Source organism: Pseudorca crassidens, chromosome 13 (assembly GCF_039906515.1).
Source record: "Pseudorca crassidens isolate mPseCra1 chromosome 13, mPseCra1.hap1, whole genome shotgun sequence".
NCBI lineage: Eukaryota > Metazoa > Chordata > Mammalia > Artiodactyla > Delphinidae > Pseudorca > Pseudorca crassidens.
In genome coordinates, this window is record NC_090308.1 from 31,294,442 (window position 1) to 31,317,143 (window position 22,702).

Here is a 22,702-nt window from a genome sequence, read left to right on the forward strand (position 1 = left end):
CGCAACGGGAGAGGCCGCAACAGTGAGAGGCCCACATACAGCAAAAAAAAAAATAAAAAAATTTACTTTTCCCTGTGGTATCTCCTGTGCCCTACTTCCAGTCCTCTCCCTTCGTACACACACGTGCACACATATACACATACACACACCTGAAACAAACATACCCACGTACTTGTTTGGCATTGATTATACATTTCTTCTGCCTTTTAATTATTTTTATTACCATATTTGATAAGAAAGCCAGGGAGATACTGAGGCATCAGGATTTGAGTCAGAAATGTGAGTGGTAATGGGCGTTAAGGGTAGTAAATCTACAGGTGGTTTCTCTATCCTCAGAAGATGACTTTTGGTTTAACTGAGGGTTATTAATTACTTAAATACCGTGTTACACTTCGAGAACTTTTATATCTGTGAAAACAAATGGTTCTCTTAAGCATGAGTTTTTAACACTCCCAGCTACGAAATTCTAACTTGTCCCATATGGCAGAATTGAAGTTTTCAAAAATTTTGACTGAAATGATTTGAAAGGAACTTTCAGAGATTAGAGGTTTTTAAACAGACTGCCTTCACTGACTTTTCTTTAAAAAAAAAAAATGCAGTATTTGACTTTAAATATTTTCTTATTAACTTCATTCCAGGTCTGTTCAGTAGATGCCGTGGGGAATGCCTTGGGGAATATGAAAATTAACGGGGCCCTGCTTCCTAGGAGCTTAAAATTTGTTTTGTTGGGACATGTCAGGTGTAACATCAAGCACAAGTACTTCTCATCTTTAGTGTCGTCAGTCGTAATGAAATTAGGTTAAGGAGAGAATTTGTCTATTTCAGAAAGATGAAATGACTTTCTATTTTTTTATTCTTTTATTTTTAAAATGAATTTATGTTGTACCCACTATTGCTGGGGCTTTTTCCGTAGTGGAAAAAAGTGAAAGCAACTTTCTAAGATAAAAAGGGTAAGTGTGGAGGGACACATCCTTGCAGTGAGTAGGTTCATATCGGAGGATCTTAAGAGAAAAATGCTGGAGGTTGAGAGTTGAGCCTTCTTCCCTGATTCCTCCTTGTCTGCACATTTAGCTGGGCTACTCCCTCCACTCCAAACTCTCCAAGCTCATGCACCCCTTTCTCTAGTTTGGTTACATTTGCTTTGCATCCACCAGTAAGATAATATTGTTTCTTTTGATTCTTAGGGGTTTATCTCCAGCACAAGCTGATTCTCAGTTCTTAGAAAATGCCAAGAGGCTTTCCATGTATGGAGTCGACCTGCATCATGCCAAGGTACTGTGCGTGGAACGGAAAGGGGGCCTCTTTCCGGTCTGTTGGCTGAAGTTTTGAGAGGACTCCAGTTGTAGACTAGCCTAGTTCACTTTCAGAAAAGGATCCTCACCCTCACCCAAGGGACTGTATTTCTTTGGGGTTTCTAATTGGGGGGGTTTATGGTTGTGGGGAGGGATCATTGATTCTCCCTCTTATTCTTTCTTCTTTTCCTGGTCTTTTAAGTTGATACCCTTTCACATATACTTACGGTAAGACTCACCTTATCAGCCTTCTTTACCCCTCGTCCTACCTTTATTCTGTCCCAGCTTTTGCTCTTGCAAGTGCTGCCTCTGTCCCAGCCCCGTCTCCCACCTGTGTCCTGGGAGAGGAGAGCAGCTCTTAGCCACCATGAAAGGGCAAGGCAGCATGGATATGACCACTTTCCGAAAAACTGCCGGTGAAGGAGCCCTAGAGTTGGGCTTTTCCCTACAGGTCTGTTGTACTTCTTGTAAGATACACTGTGCTGGCCCAGGCTCCAGGCAATTAGACCTGTCCCATGTGAGCAAGAATGGAAAAGAATGGAATCATGGAGGTAGCTGATAGGAGAGGCAGGGTTTGGTGAGGAAGATGCCAGCAACAAACATCACCTACTTCATGATCCTTGTTTGGATGATCAGGTAGTGGGGAGAGTCGGGGCGGGAGCAGTAGGTGGGGAGTACAAGAGACAAGATGAAAGATGCACTTGGTTTTGAAAAACATGTCCAGAGTCGGCTCAACATGCAGAGGGAACCTATTGTTGCCTGCGTTTAAAGGACCCGTCCGTCCCTTGGTGAGAAATCCCTAGGAAGGCCTATCACCCAAAGGTATCTTCCTTCCCTTGGCCTCAGATTACTAATTCTTGCTTTTGTGTTAATAGTACTTCATATTTGCAAAGCACCCCTTTTGCCTCTGTGCCTTCCTTTTTATTCTTTAAATACTTTTCCTTATTACAAAAGTAATACATCTTCATCCTAGAAAATAGAGGTGAACAGAAAAATATAAAAAGACTGAAATGTCTTTATGCAGAAACAAGCACTGTTAGTATTTTCTTGTTTTATTTAAAAAAAAAATCTCTGAGCAGTTGAACTCACATTTTAAAAATGAGATTATACCATGAGTATTATTTCATAAATTTTTTTTTTTAAACTTGCTCTTATAAACACTTCTCCATGGTAGTAAATAGTCTTTGGCAGCAACCTTTTTTAACTGCTACGTGCTGTATACACTTAATTTTTAAAAGTACTTTCACTTACACTATCTCATTTAAGGGTCGGATGTTTTTGTTTTTACGAAAACTACATAAAACAGAATGCATATGGCTTGTTACACTATCTGGCTTGTTGCCTCAAGCCACACAGTGTAAAGTAGTCCCATCTGTGTGATGTCTGCTGATAAATCCTACTGGGAGGTAAAACAGATCTTCTCCACACTTGAGTGTCTTGTAGCTCATTTCTCTGTATGATGGGGATAGGCTGGGTCAGCAGGCAAACAGAAATAAGGGAGGGAGGACAGAGCAGATTTGGTATCAGAAAGACGCCCAGAGCCCACCTCTCCTCTAAACCCTGTTATTCTTGCCACACGTGAATCTTACATCTGCTGCTTTTGTTGATCATTAGTGAGAACGCAGTCCTTAGATGACAGTCCTGGAAGGTTTCGGGATTCTTGTTTTTGAAGTTGTATGTTAGAAAAGTTAAAAAGTTGCTGGTTTTGTTATAAGTGTAATTTCAGTTCTTGCTGTGTGGTTAGGAGTAGATCACTTAGAAAAAATCAGAATAACGCGCATTCATTCAACTTATCATCTGGTGGACTTAGATAATATCTGATGCACAAGATATTTGCAGCTCATGGGAAAAAAATCTGTAGCAATGTAAGAGAACTTTTCATGTATTTAAAAGTTTTGTGCCTGTATACGTTTTTCATTACCTTGAGATCATATTTAAAAATTATTTTTTAATTAATATTTTATCGTCAGAAGAGTCCTTAATGGCACACTTATGTTAGGACAAGGTGAGGGTGTTGACTAAAAGGGCTCTTGACAAAGATAGAAGGAAACCACAAGAATAGAATGATGCCCATGAGCTGGTAACAGCAGCTCTCCTAACCCCTCTGGGTGGGGGGGCGGGGGGTGAGGCAAAGAGTAGTTGCCAGAACCCAGGGGGGGCGATCTGTGTGGAGAGGGCTGTCTTGAGAGGAGCTGCGATGGTCCAGGAGATAGCCACCGTGATGTGACCACACAAGGAAGGAGTCTGGGTATTAAAAACCCTGACCTCCTTGCCCTCCTCCCTGTCTCTGATCTTCTTCAAGAACTTTCCATTGGCTGAAGTCAGTGGGAGCGGGATCCTGTTGATGTCCATATGGGGTAGCTTCCTAAGGCAGTGAGCAAGGTGGAGAAGATGCCCCCCCCACCTTTTTTTTTTTTTTTTGCGGTACGCGGGCCTCTCACTGCTGTGGCCTCTCCTGTTGCGGAGCACAGGCTCCGGACGCACAGGCTCAGCGGCCATGGCTCACGGGCCCAGCCGCTCCGCGGCATGTGGGATCCTCCCGGACCGGGGCACAAACCCGTGTCCCCTGCATCAGCAGACGGACTCTCAACCACTGCGCCACCAGGGAAGCCCAAGATGCTCCTTTTTTATTAGTTTATTTTTCTGACTTTGTTGCTGAATGGCAGAAGTCAAATATGGAGAACTAAGGCATGCTTTTTTTTCCCTTTAACTTCTTTCCCTTAATCTGTAATTTCTATTCACACAAATACTGATAATTGTAAAACAATATGTGGAACAATCGAACCTCAGCTGATTTACTTGGATCCAGATTGTGTTTATTTTTCAGTCAGATAAAATAGGTTCAATGTCCTGTTGAAAGATTGCCTCACACTAGAGATAGCTTTGTTTAATGTTTCAAATGAGGGTTGCCTCCTTATTTGTGCTGAGAACATGCTGTCTTGGGTAATCTTCCGGCCTGCTCCCTGTGTCCCTGGCCAGTGATATTTTGGGCAAACACGTCATTTGTGTCTGGTGCCAAATTGCTTAGGCACCTGTGCCTGGTTCACTCTGGCTTTTTACTCTGTTTCTAGAGAGAACTGTGGCTGTCAGGATATGGGTGAATAAAGCACCTTTGTAGATGAGATTTTTAAACCTGCTCAGATGGTCTAATGTAATTTTTTTTTTTTTTTGCGGTACGCGGGCCTCTCACTGCTGTAGCCTCTCCCGTTGCGGAGCACAGGCTCCGGACGCGCAGGCCCAGCGGCCATGGCTCACGGGCCCAGCCGCTCCGCAGCATGTGGGATCCTCCCGGACCGGGGCACGAACCCGTGTCCCCTGCATCGGCAGGCGGACTCTCAACCACTGCGCCACCAGGGAAGCCCCGGTCTAATGTAATTTTATTTGTATATGAGTTGTTCACATATCACAGCAGTGAATGCCATTGGCATCAGTTACCTAGTACTGTATTTCTATTTTTAAAAAACTGAAATAAATTGCGTTAAATGGTTCTCAGTAACAAGGCAGTTGAAATGTTTTAGTTTTATTGACTCGAACCTAGACTATGTGGGGTTTGTTTCAGCATATTTTGTGAGAATTTGTTCCATGTTGTTAATGATTTCTAAAAATGTGAATATCCCTGAATAATAATCTTCAATTTTCCATATCTTGAATGAGATCTAGTTCTTCTCTTAAAGATATTTGAATATTGTACATATTAGATCTTCAACCACTACTTGAAATGTGAGGAGGCAGATTTTTACTTTTGTCTGTAAATGTATTTGATTTTTTTTTTTTTTTTTTTTTTTTTTTTTCCGGTACGTGGGCCTCTCACTGCTGTGGCCTCTCCCGTTGCGGAGCACAGGCTCCGGACGCGCAGGCTCAGCGGGCGCACGGGCCCAGCCGCTCCGCGCATGCGGGATCCCCCCAGACCAGGGCACGAACCCGTATGCCCTGCATCGGCAGGCGGACTCTCAACCACTGCACCACCAGGGAAGCCCTATTTGATTTTTAAAAAAAATCTTTCAGGCTGGCGATTATTCTAGATTGTCATCTTTTCCAAATTAAAACGCCGAGGAAAGAAAACAATAAGTTCAAGAATAGTCTGTAGTCTGTTTGAAATATGCCAGCCAAAGGAACGTTGCAATGAGAACGGGATGTCAGCAGTTAGTGTTATTGAAAAACTGCTTGGAAGAATTCAAAGATTTCAACACCGTCAGCCTAGAAGAGAAATTTTCTATGAGGAGTTGGTGTTCTCCAGCATATAGATGTTACTTAACAGCTGTTAGCTAGCATAATCCTCTGAGATAAATTTGCCTACAGTAAAATGGCTGACTGCACCTTAGGGTAAGCCGACAGACTGTCCCCAGGGGCTGGAATAGCCTCTAGGAAACATGTTTTATCTCCTGTATCTTCAGGATGTCTAAATTGAGGTCTATTTCCTTTCCTCCCTTTTAGCTCTTACAGCCGAGCTCGAGGACATATTAGTTAGGCCTTTTGAAGAATGTTGTGTCCTGTAGTCATGTTGCCATATCTCAAATCTGACCCCTCAAGAGGAATATCTAGGTTTAAGATGTATTGTATGTCCTACTGTTTCTATTAACTTGTGTACGATCACTGCAGTTGAAATACAGACCTGTTAAATTGGCGTTCCTGATCATGGTTTGAGGGGCATCATTGACTTCCCTACCTATATAACTTTCACAGCTCTAACCATGGTCAAATGGCTTATGGTTGGCAGGACTCAGAAGGCGTGGACATCAAGCTGGGTGTGTGTGCTAATGGGCTTCTCATCTACAAAGACAGACTGAGAATCAATCGTTTTGCTTGGCCGAAAATCCTGAAAATCTCCTATAAGCGCAGTAACTTCTACATAAAAGTTAGGCCAGCAGAGGTAAGCAGAGTCACGTAGCCCTTGGCATATCTAATCGGGCTTTGTCAGTGTTCTCCTTTATGGCCACGAACTACCAGAATTCTTTTCCATTGAATGTTAAGAAAATGAACTATTATTTATTCCTCCATGGTAAAAAAAAAAAAAGAGGGTTTTGGATGATAAACTTGCATATATGTATTCCTGTTGATAAAACAAAACAAAACAAAACAAGCAACAGCCACAATTTCACAGAAAAGGAAAAGTAGTCAGTGCCTGCCACATCTGGGGGGGGCTCATTTTTCTTTTATCTTTGCATCAGCTAAGTGGTCAAGATCGATAGGAAGGTGGTAAAATGAATTAGTGGACATTGAGGGATAGCTGATTTATGTCAGTAGTTGATATTTGCCCTTTTTCAAGAAGAACAATTACTTCTTAGTGAAATATCTGAATAATCCATGTTTTTCAGTAGCTTCTAATCAGCTCTTAGGAGATATGCTAATTTGTTTTATGGATTTATTCTAGCTGGAACAGTTTGAGAGCACCATTGGCTTTAAACTGCCAAACCATCGGGCAGCGAAAAGGTTATGGAAAGTGTGCGTGGAACATCATACTTTCTACAGGTAATTTTGAGAAAACAGCTTGGGATTCATGAAAACAGATCTTGGTACCCTCTAGATCCTAGGAGGGGGCAGTGGATAGCGTGGCAGACGCAGCTACAACTGCTTTATGGTTCTTTGCTCTCCCTCTTCGTGTATCTGTTTCTGTCACCATGCCGTGCTAGTCCTGGCTCAGAACTGCTCTGCCTCTGCAGTGGTCCCTCACTCTAGTTGCCCTTCACCAGCATACCCTCCCACCCCAGCTGCCGCTCTTTCACTGTCACTCACCTTAGGCTTCACTTAGTTGCTCTTATCAGCTCCCTCCTGTCTTACTTCTTTCCCAGCCAGACCAACCCTGAGCCCTGTGCTCTGTCCCTTTGCTACTGTGTTAGGAGTGTTCTCCCTGCTAAGTCCCTGTCCCTTTTTGCGCATCAGCCTCCACTCTTCTGGTCCTGGATGAGTCCTGTGTCCCGACCTCACCATTTCTATACCTGTGCTACCACGTGTTGCTTTCAATAGCATAACTATCCAGACAGACACACTCACACAGCGCTTTGGGTTGGTGCAGTTACAGAGAGATCATTTCCCACGTCAGCTGGATCCTAGTGCCACCATCACAAGTATTCCTGGTCTTCTTGAGCCCCAGGGCACCCTGGCCCCTCTGCTCAGATGCCCTTCATTGGAAGGTGATAGTAGATGCTGTGGGTCGTGAGCATTCTTGGTTTCATGCATCTTCTCCTTTTCTCTTTTTGTCTATAATTTAGCATCGTTTCCCTCTCCCTTCATTCATTCTTTTCTTCCTCTCCTGTTTCAAGAAAGAGCATATATAGAACTTTTATTCCTCTACCTTGATCCCTTGTTTCATGCCTCACGTAGGATTGTGCTTTGTAAATCATGTGCCCCCAGTGGGTGGCTTCGATGAGTTCTTTGGCCAATAAACATGTCCATGTCCTGCTCCCTGAAAAACCAAAAAAACCCAGAAGATCTCCTTAGACCTTTTAGCCTCCTATAGCTTTTGTCCTGTCTCCTTTCATACTTTTATTCAGGGGCATACTTACTAACATTGCTTTTCTTAGCAAAGTGTGGTTTGCTGATCTTCCTTTTCTCTGTTTCCTCAGTTTCCTATTACTGCAGTCTAGATAGCTGTGATATCTAGACCCTTCATCTTTAAAGTTTTTGCTTTGCACCCTTAAGGTCTAATGCTGCCCCTCCACATACTAGATGTGTGATTGTAGGTAAGTTACTCAACCTTTGTGAGTCTCTCCCTTTCATCATTTGTGTGATGGTGGTAATGATAATAGTGCCTATATTACAGGGTTGTTTTGAAAACTAAATGATATAGCTCACGTGAAACAAACTTAGAACCATTTCTGGTATGAAATAATGTTTATCATTATCATCATTATTCTTAGTTTTGTAGCATAGTGTGCTATTTATTTTCAAAACTGCTCTAATATACTCATTTCAGAGGAGTCATATTACCATTGACTTAAATCACCAAAAAGATTCTTTTAGAGAGAACTCATAAATGTTTGTGGTCAACACTTTTTTGTTTTGGTACTAGTTTCTGTTTAATTGTAGCTTAATTGCTTAAGGATTTCTTTGTGATCAGAAAATTAATCTGTAATCTAATACTTTGTGTATGTGGTCACCAGTGCCAGTTGGGCAAGAAAGCACTTTATCTCAGTTTGACATAAACAGAATAAAAATCCTCTAGTTAATGATTTTCCCTCTTTTGCATTATGACTTAAATCTGCCTTTAAAATATTTTCCTTGCACTTCTTGGATTTATATTTTTTTTAAACTGGAAGTAAGAGAAAATCCTCATATGGAGCTGCTCATTCTGGGAAGATGTGGCCTTTGGTTGAGATATAGTCAACTGAAGTGTACCTGCAGAAGGGTAGCAGATAACCCAGTCTCGCTCTCCTGTTTGCCTCTAGTCTTTTTTTTTTTCTTTTAAATAATTTTATTTTATTGTGGCAAGATCACTTAACAAATTTTAAATGTATAATATATTATTATTGACTGTAGGTACAGTGTTGTATAGCAGCTTTCTAGAGCTTATTTATCTTATTTAATTGAAATTTTTTGCCTGGTGATTAACAACTCCCCGTCGTACCCTCCCTCCAGCCCCTGGTAACCACCATTCCAGTCATTGATTCTGTGAATTTTGACTCTTTTGGATACATCATATAGGTAGAATTATGTAGTACTTGGCTTTCTGTGTCTGGCTTGTTTCACTTAGCGTAATGTTCTCAAGGTCTCTCCTTGAGATGGGCCATTCCATCTCAAGGATGTTACATTCCAGAATGTAACAGGTCCATTCTGTTACATACTGCAGAATATCCTTCTTTTTTAAAGGCTGAATAGTATTCCATTGTATGTATATCCTGTATTTCCTTTATCCATTCATTTGTAGATGGATGGTGAGGTTGTTTCCATATCTTAGTTATTGTGACTCGTGGTATAATGAACATGGGAATGCTAATATCTCTTTGAGATCCTGATTTCAGATCTTTTGGAAAAAAACCCAGATGTGGGACTGATGGCTCATGTGGTGGTTCTATTTTGAATTTTTTGAGGAGCCTCCTTACTGTCTCACATAGCTTCTGTACCATTTTGTATTCCCACCAATAGTATGCAGGGGTCTCAGTTTCTCCACATTCTCGCCAGCACTTGTTGTCTTTTGTTTAGTTTTTAAAATTTTGTGGAGGAGGGGGTATTTCCTTTTGGGTCATGATGCATGTTTCTCCTGTGAGATATTTTTTAGAAATGTCTCTTTTTGTCCACTTGTTGATCTCCCAGTACCTACAGGGCATGCTTCATGAATGCATGATAAAATAAATGTGATTTAGCCAACTTGTTTTTCAAGGAGAATGAGCATTTCTTAATTACTGCACTGATAAGCTTGCCAATGACCCTTTTTTCTATACATCATTGCTTTCTTACACGGCATTCTTAGACCATAGCTAGCTGGATTGCAAGGTAGGGAAACCCACCATATTCAGTCCATCAGGAGACAGTGCATGGTAAATGACCACATTTCTCACCCTGCCCCTGGTGCTCGTTATGAGTGTGCCGAGACATTTAATCTTTCAGCGTCCCAGGTTCATTCACTGTTAGAGAAAGAGATTACAGAGCACAGACGAGAGTTAATTTCTGGTCTAAATGTCTAGTATTCCGGCTTTCTAATTTAAGAATATAGAGCTTTTTCCAAAGTACAGTTTGAGGCACTGACGTCTTCAGATTATGCTTTCTCAGCAACATCATCTCTGTCTCCTTTGAAAATCTATTGGCAGAAAATGGAAGTTTTCAAGGAACACTTCTGCTAGCCTCTATGACAAGACTAAAGCCAAGAGCGTATTAGTTCTTTTTACATCAGTCTCATTCTAACACGTTGTTTTCCTGGGTTGATACGATGGAGAATCCTGAACTGATGGGGGAGCACCTCTTGTATTACCATGTAGCTTTACCTTGACTTGAATCTCTTTTCATTGCTCGTTAAGCAGAAGGTTTCTAAAAGTTGAGCAGAAATGCTAGTAATACTCGGAACGGTAAAGAACTCTTTAAGAAACCACTCTTTGGATAATGATAGGAAAAATTTTGGTGGAGTTCTCCATATTCTGGAATTGTCAACTGCAGTCTTCTTATTTAATACATTCTCTAAGAGCTCTGGGATTATCTTTTTTGTTAAGATGTTTTGCCAGCTCTTCATCAGGCAGTGAAGGCAAGATAAGTTCAGTTGTATACCAGACAAGATTGGCTCACTTACTGAAACCGTGCTTTCACGTAAGTCTGGAAGTACTTGCCATCAGGAGTTGTACTTCATTCATTACGGACCTGGGGTTTAAGCAGGAGAATTGTGCTGGCAAGAAAGGGTGTTCGTCATCCCTACAGATCCACTGTGCGGTGTTCTTCATGGGACAGCGTCACTTGATGGGACAGATTCCTGAGTTAGACGTTCTTTCCCAGAGAAATAGACATAAATATTAAGAATTACTAATGGCAATGGATTGCTGCTTGGCACTTCTGGCTTGGAGCAAGAATTCAGACATATGTGTTTATATAAATGATTTAAGTTAATACAAATAAATAACCTTTGATATACACTGAAAACAGCTGCGTTTTTGCTCTGGTTGAGGAAAACATTATTCATGAATATGTGAATGAGGATTTATTCATCTTATCATTGTCATAAAGCTCTGTATATAGGAGGGTTTATAAATAATGTTGATTTCTATTAGGAAGTTTAGGCAGCATTTTTTGGACCAAATAATCATACTTAATGAAATGAGATATTAAAATATATAGTTTCAAAGTTAAAAAAAAATCCATAAAGTCTAATTTTGTTCCCTTTTTCCACCACAGGCTCGTGTCTCCAGAGCAGCCACCAAAGGCCAAGTTCCTGACCTTGGGGTCCAAGTTCCGCTACAGTGGCCGTACCCAAGTGCAGACCCGCCAGGCCAGCACCCTCATTGATAGGCCGGCACCGCACTTTGAACGCACTTCTAGTAAGCGGGTCTCCAGGAGCCTAGATGGAGGTAAACACACTTATTAGGATTCTGGATTCCATTAATCTTTCTCTAATCCAGTGGGATCAGAAAATGTTGATCTACTTATTAATAAGATCCCCAGAAATACCCTAGAGGGAGAACCATTCTTTTTTCCTGAGTAAATAAAATACTGTTACTTACACTCATAAGAAAATAATTTTATAGTGTTTTGAAGTTGTCATTCTGAACGTAAATTTTCTTGGCACTGTAAATACACACAAATATCAGTTGAGTTCTTGTCGATGAGATGTTGGACAGATGTTTTTACTGGTCTGACTTAATCGTGATATATGTTATGTGACTTAATTTCTTGAACTTGTTAAGTAATGGCAAACATGTAATTCCAAGGGGTTTTGGTGTGATAGCATATATAGAACTTTTATTCAAAGGAACGTAAAACATCCATTGCATCATCACATTTTTGAATTTAAAAACCCTTACTAAAGCTTAACAGACATTCTAGCATACCGGAAACCATTCACAGCTTCCAAGGATTAGTTTAAATACAGTGCTTAACAAAAAGGAAATATAGTGTGTTCATCTGTTCTTACATCCAAGGGGAGACATGTATAACTTTTTTCTATTAGAATTCTCATTTAGCTACATATATGTAGTTTTTAAATAAATTACACATGGAAATAAATTGATGTTGCTTCCCTTCATTTTATATATATATCTTATTACCTGTCTAATTTTGGGTTAATAGCAGATTTCCTATAAAAGAGCTGAGGTTAATTTTATATTAGAATGCTTTAAAATTTTTTTTTCTTTCTACCTAATAGCAAGTAATTGGTATGGATACCTTTCTACCAGAAGTAGTTCTCCAACATTTTTTGGCTGATGAATCTCAAAACATATACACAAAAGTAGTAATGCTAAATTGGAAATTTTCTATTTTACTACTGTTTATCAGCAAAAACCTGGTTTTGATTGTTATTACTGATATCTTTCTGAAATACGAACTTGAACAACTTATGTTTCAAATAATCAGCTGAACTGAACAGATTGGATATGCTAATAGATAAAAATCTTCTCTCAGTAGTGAAGAATTGACACTCCTTGGCCTTGATCTATTTTTCCTGGAATAAACTTAGAAAACAGATCCAGCCAGACACATAGATACTTCCCAAGTTTTGTTGGTGGGCATTTTGGTACATATAGTTATTGAATCTTGCTTCTGGAGAATCTTTCATATAGTTTTATGAGACCACAGAAAAAAATGTGCAACAGAATCATAAATTGTGGTTCAAATAAATGTCCACGTTCCCAAATGCAGTGATTTAAATTTAGTGAATTAGTACTGCGTGATAGTTGTCAGAGTATCTTTTAGCTCATCAACAACTGAGTACTTTTTCCAAGTAAATCCAAAAAATGTGCCCGGTTATGTAAATATTTCACAAGTCTTGCCCCTTGTCACAGAGAATTTATACAAGTGCTGAATAAATGTGATCAGTGTCATTTAATGCCTGAGAGAAATCATTCCTCTTTCTGGAACACTGTCCTTTTTAGCCTTTGTTTTAAACTATGAGGTTTTTATAACTCTCATGTTGCGAATTTTAGGGCTTAAAAAGAGCAGTAAACTACTGCTTTTTCTTTGAGGTATATAAACTGTGCTCAAGGAAGCCCACCATCTTGTATGCACAGTTAGCGCAGAGGGTTATAGTGGGTCCGTATCTGAAAACAATGATTTTCACAAGTAAAAGCAACAAACATGGCACAGTAATCCATTATTTTTCCTTTTGTGTTTTGGACACTGTAATTCATCAGATGGGCCAGCCATTCAAAAGGATTATTGTGTTGTTGTGAGAAATAGGAGGCTTTTCATGCCAATACATGACCAGACAGGGAACTATTTGGATAGAGCTTATGTTCTTTTATTCCCCCAGAGCAAAGCTAGGCTGTAACCTGGTACTGAGCTCTATTTTCCCCACCACACCATCCATATACCTTTTGTTGTTGTTGTTGATATGTGTTATGTTTTCTTTCTCCTGTTTTTAAACAGGCTATTTAAATACATAAATATTCTTCACTTTAAGATTTGACAAGTTAAGTCTTTTAGTGATTATGTAGAAAGTAAAAATCAATGTGATATCTAAAGATCAAATGTCAAAATAAAAATTAATCTAGGATAGCTATTTTAGAACAGTGAGATTCCAAGATTGCTATTCAAGCCAGAAAGGAGGCAAATCAGTCATTGAGAGCATTAACACCCCAGATGCATGTGAGAGCAGGGGAACTGATGATTTCCTGGAAGTGGAAAGTATAATCGGGCATTACAGATTGGGTCATCAGGGAAGGAAGGCATATCTGAGGAAGAACCATTTCAGTTGAGACTTGAAGGATGAGAAGGAAGCAGCCGTGAGTAGAACAGGAGATAAAGCATTCTGTGGCAGGAGTAGCAGGTCTGAAGATCAAAAGTTTAGGGACAGCTTGATACATTCTAGGAGCAGAAAGAAGGCAAGTGCAGTCAGAACTGACTAGTGATAGGGAGAGGTAGGCTGGGAGCAGGTCACACAGGGCCTTGCACGTCACATTCTCTTGGTGCCGAACGTGGTTTTTATTCTAGGAAACCATTGAAGGGTGTGTGTTGTACATACATACACATGTGTACACACTTATAGAGGCACATATGTGTACAGTGCTATCTATCTTTAAAAAAAACAAAAATCACTTGATGCCATGTCCAGAACAATTAGAGAGGATGAGAGAGGAAGCTCAGGCCGACTTGTCAGGAATACTCCTGGTGTGAGAGTCCTGGTGGTTTTGTCTCAAATGGTAGTAGACCTATTAGTCATTGGCACCATAGGTTCTGTGCCTTGGGCTTATAAACTTCTCAGGGTTCTACACGGTTTAAGACCTGACAAAAATTATTAGCTGCAAACTGAAATCATTAAGTGTTTAACAAAAGTATTACTGTTAAAAATAAAAATATTGGTCAATATTTTGCCAACTTCATTAGGTAACTTTAAATTGGATATTCATTAAAATTTTGATATCATTACATTTGAAGCCATTTCTAGGTCAGAGTTTCTCATTTTGCAGTAAATCTCTGCGTATGCATGATGGGCGCTTAGAAACCATAATCATAGGTTAAAGAGTTACTCATATACTTTCCAAGGAAAAATTGTTAAAGTCTTTTTAAAAGTTAAAAGCCTAGAAAATAATTATATTTAATGTATGATGTGACTTCATTTTAATGTTTGATATGATTTGTTGTGGGCTTTCCAAAGTATGAGTGTTAAGAGCCGTGAAAGCCTTAAAAGGGACCCGGGTGGTAAAGTAGAGATGGAAGCAAGCGGCCACATTTAGAAATACATCCAAGGGCTCTATTGGACTTGCTGGTTGTTGAGGGGTAAAGGAAGAGACTTCAGGGTATCTGACTTGAGTAACTGGGTGCAAGCATGAGAGTGTATTTGGCAAAAAGTCAAGACTGAGAAGAAGGAAGTTTTGGACAGGGCAGGTGAGGGGTGTGGATTAAGAGGCTTCTAGTAACACATGGATTAGAGGTCTAGGTGTTGCCCAAGTTCAGTATGGTGGGTCACACACAGTCTCTGCCCTCCAAGAGCTTGCAGCCTAAAGTTAAACAGTGGGCTTCCCTAGGGGCATGGGGCCAGAGCAAGCCACACTGTGTCCGGAAAGAACGTTTCATGCTGGTGAAATGACCTCAATGGTTTCTTCTTTGGGGAAGAAACTACAGATGGACAGAGGCTTTTGCGGGTTGCTACTCACTTTGCCTTGTTGAGATTTGAAGCCGTCTTGGATTGATCTACCATATGACAGAAATGTCAACACGATATATGTTCCTGCACATCTGTAGGATAGATGAAGGGAACACATAAGGCCAGATTTGCTAAGGCAGAGGGTTTCTATGTATTAGACTTACTGTAGGTCAGGCTGAGGCATTCAGGAGAGAGGTTAGAAAAAATGAAGAATATTAACATAAACATAGAACTTGATTCTCTAAAATCTACTCTTACTGTCTTGTTGCAGTTTCGACTGGTGTTCTAATTAAAGGTTCCTTTATGGAGGAATTCTGAAAACTTATTGAAGCAAATCATTTTAATAACTAGGTAATTATTTGTTGCAATAGGTAGATTCAGAAATAAGTTCAGGTAAGATTAAAGAGACTCCAGAGAATTAAAATACTGCTCACCTTGTAATTCTGACATAGTACGCTGACTCTGGTGTTTCCTCTGGTCTTAGAGCTCCTTCTACTGGCCAATTCTATGATCAGTGTCTTATCCTTCAAAAATCTGTGACTTGAGAGCTCGGTCTAATTTATTGGGTTACAATTCAGAATACTTACAGAGTTTATTAAAAGTTTAAACATGTGTTTATTTGATACATTATTTTCATGATCAAACAGTGTTCCCATTTCTGTTAATTGTCTATAAGGTGCCTGTTTATCTGGGAAGGCAGGGCGTTCATCAAATTTTATCGCTTAAGTGTCCTAAAGCAATCTGTGTGATCATTCTCAACTAGCTCTGATTGGTGGTGTGGACCGAAGTCTTACGAAGGATTTTCCTGGCCCTGCTGGGGAGGTTTCAGCACGTGGCCCTGGAGCTGTGAGCCCTGCTGTGGTACAAGATGGTGATGGCAGCAGGGACATTAGAAGCCCAGCTAAAACCCCACATGTGCAACTCACTGAAGGAAAGGTATGGTTAATTAGTTGAATACGTGGCTTTAAATGTGTATTTAGACAAGAGGCTGTCTATTGCATTTGTTGTTTCAGAACTCACTTATCTTAAAATCAGCCATTGTATGTTCTGTGTTGATAAAATTTCCCACTTTTCAAGTATGTGTATGCTCTTGCCGGTTTGGACTGAGTCTCTAACCGTCTTCTGGTTGGTGTTCAAAGCAAAATATTTCAGCGTAAATTACCTTAATACAAGCAAGTAATTTATTGATCTCTTGTCCATCCTTATAATCATCCTATTTAATTAAGCCCCCAATTATAAAAGCTGTGATGATTTGAAATTCATATTTGGTTTGTTTCAAGTAAATTTTAATGTGTAGCCTATGTCTTGATTATTTTATTGTAGTATTGACTTGAATTTTTTAAAAGAAGAAAGGTGGTCTTTATGAAAAATACGATTTTTCATTAATAATCTACCACTGATGAAGAAGAAAGTTTTAAGTAATTGTTTTTTGAATACTGAGTGAGAAGATGGTGTGTTGCTTTCAGTCTTCTTTGGTGTGTATACCATAGTGAACAGAGAAGTAATCTATATTGTGTTTTCAAACTTGCCGGGGTTATTTTATATTACCTTGGGCAAGTATAGTCACTTAGAAGTTGATTTGAAGTGGCTTTGAGTTCTTCAGATCTCTTTTCCATGTCTGCACAAAGCAACTTTTGAATGGGTAACATTGGAAGTAAACATGAAAAAGAAATGAAATCATCCTGTGGATTTATAATGTTTTCAAAATTTTAACTTTGAAAAATTTAAAGATGTGCAACATGAATTTATAAAGAACTTGCTAGATGAGGTAACTGCCAGTGTCTCAGGATTTCCTGCACTGACAGCCCCCAAACCCAGCAGAGAGGAGGGCTCAGGCACCCTGGGGGCCCTGTCTTATGCTACAAGGACAGATGCTTCTGGTAGCACGTGCCATTAGATCCTCTTCATTCCTTTGTTAAAAAATTTGTGAATATTATATTCCACAAAGGATTTGATTAAAAATTAGTTTAGAATAACAGGAATCACAGCAAACAAGGTATCTATCAGTAACGGAAAAGTTGTCAGGATAGGTTATGATTATGCTACCAAGACACCCAGGAGTGGCTACTTACATCAGAAATAGGAGAGCTGAGAATCTCAGAAAGTCTGTGTTCCATTCTGCCTAGATAATGTGATACAAAAGAAAAGTTCCTTTAAATTCCAAGGGAAATTCTGCCTGCTTTTGGTAAACGACTGGCCTTTTCACTAATGCGTTCAGGGTTTGTCAGCGACCAGGTTCAAAAGTAATAATGCTATTTGAGTTGCATAGGATCCGTTTGCAACCAGTTGAAAATTAATAATTAAATCAGCCTATTACCTATAAGTTGTATGTGATAAAAGTAGTCCAGTTTTCCTGTTTTATAAATGGATCATTTAATTCAGTTTCTAATGACACTGTGTTAATACAGTCCTTCTGAGTAAACATTTTCACTAACAACGCACTTCTTCTCTCCTCTTTCTCTCTCTTGCTTTCGGTTCTCCTTTGAATGTATCCGCTGTGTAATTTCACATTCAACCATGGGTTTGCTTTGAGAATAGCTTATTTCCACGTGCCCACCTTCACCACTCATCCGCTGTGCTTCATCTCTTTCCCCACACGTATTGCCAGCCCCTGAAATGGACTTGCTTTCAGACATTTGGGAGGGAGACCCCTTTGGGGAGGCCGATCAGATCACACTAGACAGCTTAGAGCTCCCTTCCCCGGGCGAAACATCAGAGCGGGGGGCTTGTGATTCTGGCTTGGATCCTCTTGAAGCCCCTCCTGAGACTGACTGTCCTCCCGCCCACGAGAAGCCTCTGAAAGAGGCTGAGCACAAGGGTTCAGAGTTTGGGCGCTTCTTCAGTTTCTGCAGACGCTTTCCACCTCGCTTCCCCTCACTGCTCGATGATGGTGGGATGGTGCCTTCCCCAGCCTCCCCAAGGCCTGGGTCTCCTTCCTCCCCACCGACATCCAGCACCGTGTTCCCATCACCTCCCCTTTGTTCCTTCCCTCCCTCATCCTCATTTTTGGACTCCTTCTCTCTGCGTCTCAGTCAGTGCCTTTTTCTCTCACCTTTTCCCTTCCTCTGGCTCTATCCCTCTACTATCTGGAGGCAAAAGCTGCTTCCTTGACTGTTTCTTATGACTGTGACTTGAATGACAAAACGGAGGAAGAGGAAGCAGTTGCTGGCTCTCCTACATGAGCTTTAAATCTGTGCGGTCAACCACACTCCACTTCATCTTATACCCTTCGTAATGTAGAGTGTGAACATGTGCATAAATTCCATCACTGGTTAACCTCAAATTAGTGTGATCTCTACACTTTCACACACATCCTTTTAGTACATGAGAAATAAGTGTAATTAAACACTTCCCCTCCACTGATATTAATTGACTAGGTCCACACATTCTAAGTTAAGAGCAAAGTTGTAGGATTATTTTATAAATACCTGAACCGTACTAGGCCATAAAAACAAGGAGAGGGGGACCTATGTTGCCCTTAATAATCTGTTTTGGGTCTGTCCATTTTGCAGATAAATGTTAATGCTGTTCCTTTAGGATGGAAACTTTATTTTGATATAGAACTTAGGATGCACTGGACATAACTGTAATCGATATGTATTAGTAGAATTCCTTAGTGTTATTATTTCTCTGGTAGAAAGCCAAGCTCGTTCTTGCATTTTTGAGGATGCATCTGTGACCTTTACTCCTGACATGCATAGGTCTAATCTCAGAAACTCCTTGTCTCCCTATTATTGTAGCTTTTGGAGCCCAGATGAAGTTCAGATAGTTTGTTTTCTTTTTTTAACTCAAAATCATGTAAGAGTCACCGTCATGTATTCTGTAAGGAAGATACTATTCTGTTATCTTTTCTCTAACAGATATGTATGAAAAATGAACCATAGTATTTTGAAAATTTAGACTCTGTAGTACTAAGGTTGGACTGGACCTCTTAGTGTTCTTTTATTTAAAGTTAGGTGTCTGGTTTGATCCGAGGATTTTTGCCCCAATATAGGGCTACCTCTGCAGTACTAAGCAGTGCTTACATGTGTAGTACTTTTTGATTTGTTTTGCTAAATGTGGTCTGGGGACTTAGTGTCCCATATCCTGTGGTTACTATTAATACGTAAAATAAGTCACAAAATTTAGAGCAAATCTAAAGGAAAATGTGAAGATAATTAGGCATAGTGGGAGAATCCACGATTCCTGAAGGTTACCTGAAGAATGCCAGATCGACATTTTCGAGAATTAAGTGCTGACCAAGGAATTGGAAGATGATTCCTAGCAAATTGTTGAGTGGGTGTGTCTAATTTTTCCCTGCTGATCAAAAGATACTCTGAGTTCCCTGCTTACCTCTCAAAAATGCTTGAATAGTTTAAGAAAAATAAAAGCACTTTTGAACTCTCAGATTTGACACTGTCTATTACAGTAAAGGAGAAAAAGAATATGTATAATCCTGCTATAAATGAACATGTAAAGGTTAAACTCTTTTCCTTTGGTATCCGAACCAATATTTTTCTTTTATGCTATTCCCTTCTATGAGTCAGTAGTCATCAGTATTTATGTTAGTTTGAAATGTACAGGTTAATTCTTCGGGTCATTAGATAACTGTCCAACTATGAAAAAGTATTCTTGCTTAAAGAATTTTATGAAAGAAAAGTGGCTATAAAATATAAGAGTGTTTTTAACTACCCACCATTTTATATGAAAGTAGCAAAATAAACCAGTTTCCCCCCAAGGAAAGAAATCTGTGTTAAAAAACTAAATAATAGGGTGAACATTTGTCCCTGATAGAAAGTGAAAGCCAAAATTTACATCATGACACTTTGCCCTCACCACTAGTTGATTTAGATGTTTCAAGTTAGAACAGATTGAATTATGCCATCTTTACACTCTCATGTTTTCATTCCTGAGTCAAAACATATTAAAAAGCAGCGCATAATCTAGGGACTGAGAAAGAGTGAAGCTTCCATTCTCCATTCCACCTTTGCAAAAGACCATTTCCATCATTTGTGCAACACTGTAGGTGAAGAAAGACCAAAGTGGCTTAATAGTCTGCATCTTCTGAGGGCCAGACAGTAAAGGTTGGTAATGCTGGTTCACCATTTAAGTTCAATACAGCTTCTTTGCACTGATGGTAGCATTTCCACTAATACTCCCCTTCTCTCCGGCTGCTTGCTGGGTGACTTCCAGGCGAAGACGGAAGAGGAGGAAACACAACTGGAGGAGGTGGATATTTCCCCCCCAAAGTTACATACCTGGTAGCTGCTGCCTGCCATTATCATTTGTGCGGGGGGTGGAGCACTTTTAGGGTTTATTTGTGAGTTTTGCTCGCTGTGGCTTTAGGTTCTTAAGATTTTTATTCCTCTTTTATTTTAATGTCTTAGACTATCCAACTCTGAGTCATTTCTGGTGCTTGCTGATTGATACACTTATGTTTATTTGCCTTTCCCCCCCCCCTGTGTGTGATTTAATTTCACAGAAAAATTCCTTGAGAGTAGAAGGGGATAATATTTATGTCAGACATAGCAATTTAATGTTGGAGGTTTGTATAATTTAAGAAAACAACTCTGTCCTAATGGCTGCCAGGCTGCTGTGAACGGGGGGGTCACGCACAGGCTGGCTGGCACCTTTCAAGCACAGTGCACGAAATGCATGGGGGAAGTTCACCTTGGGAGTGCATGTTACCAGTCCAGCTTTGTTCTTCTAAAGTGGCTTAGGTAGGAATATATCTACTATAAGTTCTCAAAGTGACAACTGGGAAAAAAAAATTCTGTGTAATCAAATGAATAAACTTTTTATTCATTAATCTTGAAGTTCTGCAAGTAAACCTATTTTCTCCTAATGGGTTATCTCCAGGGTTTAGAGTCTGAAGTAACATGATCCCATCCTTAATGCACGTTCACCAGAACAAATATTTGTTGATCTGGCATTAAGTCATTTGGCCCTGTGTCCACAATTTTTTTTTTTTTTTTGGTGGTGCGAGAGAGTGCCAAAATCCATGCAATTAGGAATGTGGTCCACTTAAAATCTTCCATTTGGGAGTATGCTAATTAATGGGTTTGTTTTGATTAAAAAGAAAGAATAAATGAAAGAAAGTAAGAAAGAAAAGAGGAGGAAAAAAAAACCTAGCCACCCAATTAGGAATGTAAAATGTATTGTATTCCCCGTGTCACACGAGAACGGTTTTTTGTTTCTTTTTCCCCCTTCTTTTTGGGTAGTACATGGCAGTGTATTCAGTGGAGAACTGCAATCCTCAGTAATTTGACTAATCTGTTCGGTTGCTTTCAGCAGCTTTGATAACTGTTGGAAATGTATTTTTGCATAACTTACTAAAATGCTCTGAAGTGTAATACATAACATTGCTTTGAACAAGTGCAAGAAATGTGCCTGATCTCAAGCCACAGTCATTTTTCCATGCCATGCAAAGATTTTTAGATTTTCATGAGATTTTGCAAATGGCGATAGCAGCTCATAGATGAGCTACTATGCTTGTGCATGCATATGGAATATCTAATTTAATCAGATGCATGACCTGTTTCTCTGGGAGTAGTGGGATTGAAAGCTATAATCCACAGGTGGCCCCATGATTTTTGAAATACAAGAAAACATTTAAAATTCAGTTAAAACTGTTTTCTGAATACTGCCTTTTATTTCCACAAGTATCATTTCTCAGGGCCAATCTAAAAAATCCCACACGTGACATTTGTCAGGGCCTATTTCAGTGAAAATTGACCTGGTAGTTTTCCTCGCATCTTTTTATAAGGACTGTTTGGTATGTGGGTGGCTTTTGTGCTTGGCAAGTACGTGAAACCAATACGACGTTCATTTATTTTAGAGAAAGGCCAAACAGAAGCAGCCTCTGGAAGCTGTTCCGTTTATTCCGTAAGGATTAAAAACCATTGCTGAATTTCCTGAAAAAAGCCAACCGTTGGTCCCCCTACCCCCCTTTTTTGGGATGATCCTGAACTGGATTCCTGTCAGGCCAAATGGGCTCTGAGTCCACCTTTCTCTATTTTCACTTGCTTCATTATATTACAGAGTGCAACTCTAGTAGTAACCCTAATCAGAAAGGTAAATTTGCAGGAACAAAGTCATGGGCTGCATTTCAAATCCAACTATTAGAAAGAAGGGTTATTGGCCATGTTGAGTATTAGTTCCATAGCCTCCTTCTACTGATTTCTTAAACAATTCTAAACAGAGAAGAAGTCAGAACCCTTTAAGACAGGAATCATAAAAAAAAATGCACATTGGTTTTATTTTCAAATTTGGACAAACTCATATTCCTAGGTGATGATATGGCTTTTGAGACTTGGCATTTTTCTTGCTTTACTATGTTTTTTTAATCATAAGTTTACTTTGTCTTATTTTTTGGTTTCATTTTTTATTTTTATCCTATTGGGTTTTTTTTTTGTTTTTTGTGTTTTTTTCCTTTTGGATTTTTTCCCCTTTATTACGTTACATATTGCTAGGACCTGGATAAGGCCCAGGAAGAAATACTGAAACACCAGGCTAGCATTAGTGAACTCAAGCGCAATTTTATGGAATCCACACCCGAACCACGCCCTAATGAATGGGAAAAACGACGTATCACACCTCTGTCCCTACAGACACAAGGGGTATGTCACTAGCTATTTGTTGGCTGTATGTCTCAATCCAGCTGTTCAGTAAAACTTAGGTTGCTAATCTATTATGTTGATTCTCAAGACGTTAC

At 39.7% G+C, this 22,702-nt stretch overlaps 1 protein-coding gene across 24 annotated transcripts in view; it reads left to right on the forward strand.

The window, feature by feature from the left end:
• EPB41L2 (erythrocyte membrane protein band 4.1 like 2) overlaps positions 1 to 22,702 on the forward strand; it is a 273,144-nt gene that overhangs the window by 155,714 nt on the left and 94,728 nt on the right. For 16 of the 24 annotated variants that reach the window (XM_067702090.1, XM_067702096.1, XM_067702088.1 and 13 more), the window contains 8 exons: positions 1,185 to 1,272; positions 6,010 to 6,162; positions 6,664 to 6,761; positions 11,106 to 11,278; positions 15,773 to 15,945; positions 20,182 to 20,217; positions 20,471 to 20,533; positions 22,461 to 22,607. In XM_067702090.1, the coding sequence (XP_067558191.1) occupies positions 1,185 to 1,272; positions 6,010 to 6,162; positions 6,664 to 6,761; positions 11,106 to 11,278; positions 15,773 to 15,945; positions 20,182 to 20,217; positions 20,471 to 20,533; positions 22,461 to 22,607 (931 nt within the window). The remainder of the gene's footprint in view (positions 1 to 1,184; positions 1,273 to 6,009; positions 6,163 to 6,663; positions 6,762 to 11,105; positions 11,279 to 15,772; positions 15,946 to 20,181; positions 20,218 to 20,470; positions 20,534 to 22,460; positions 22,608 to 22,702) is intronic. The other 8 variants (XM_067702099.1, XM_067702102.1, XM_067702107.1 and 5 more) reach the window with 3 other exon arrangements.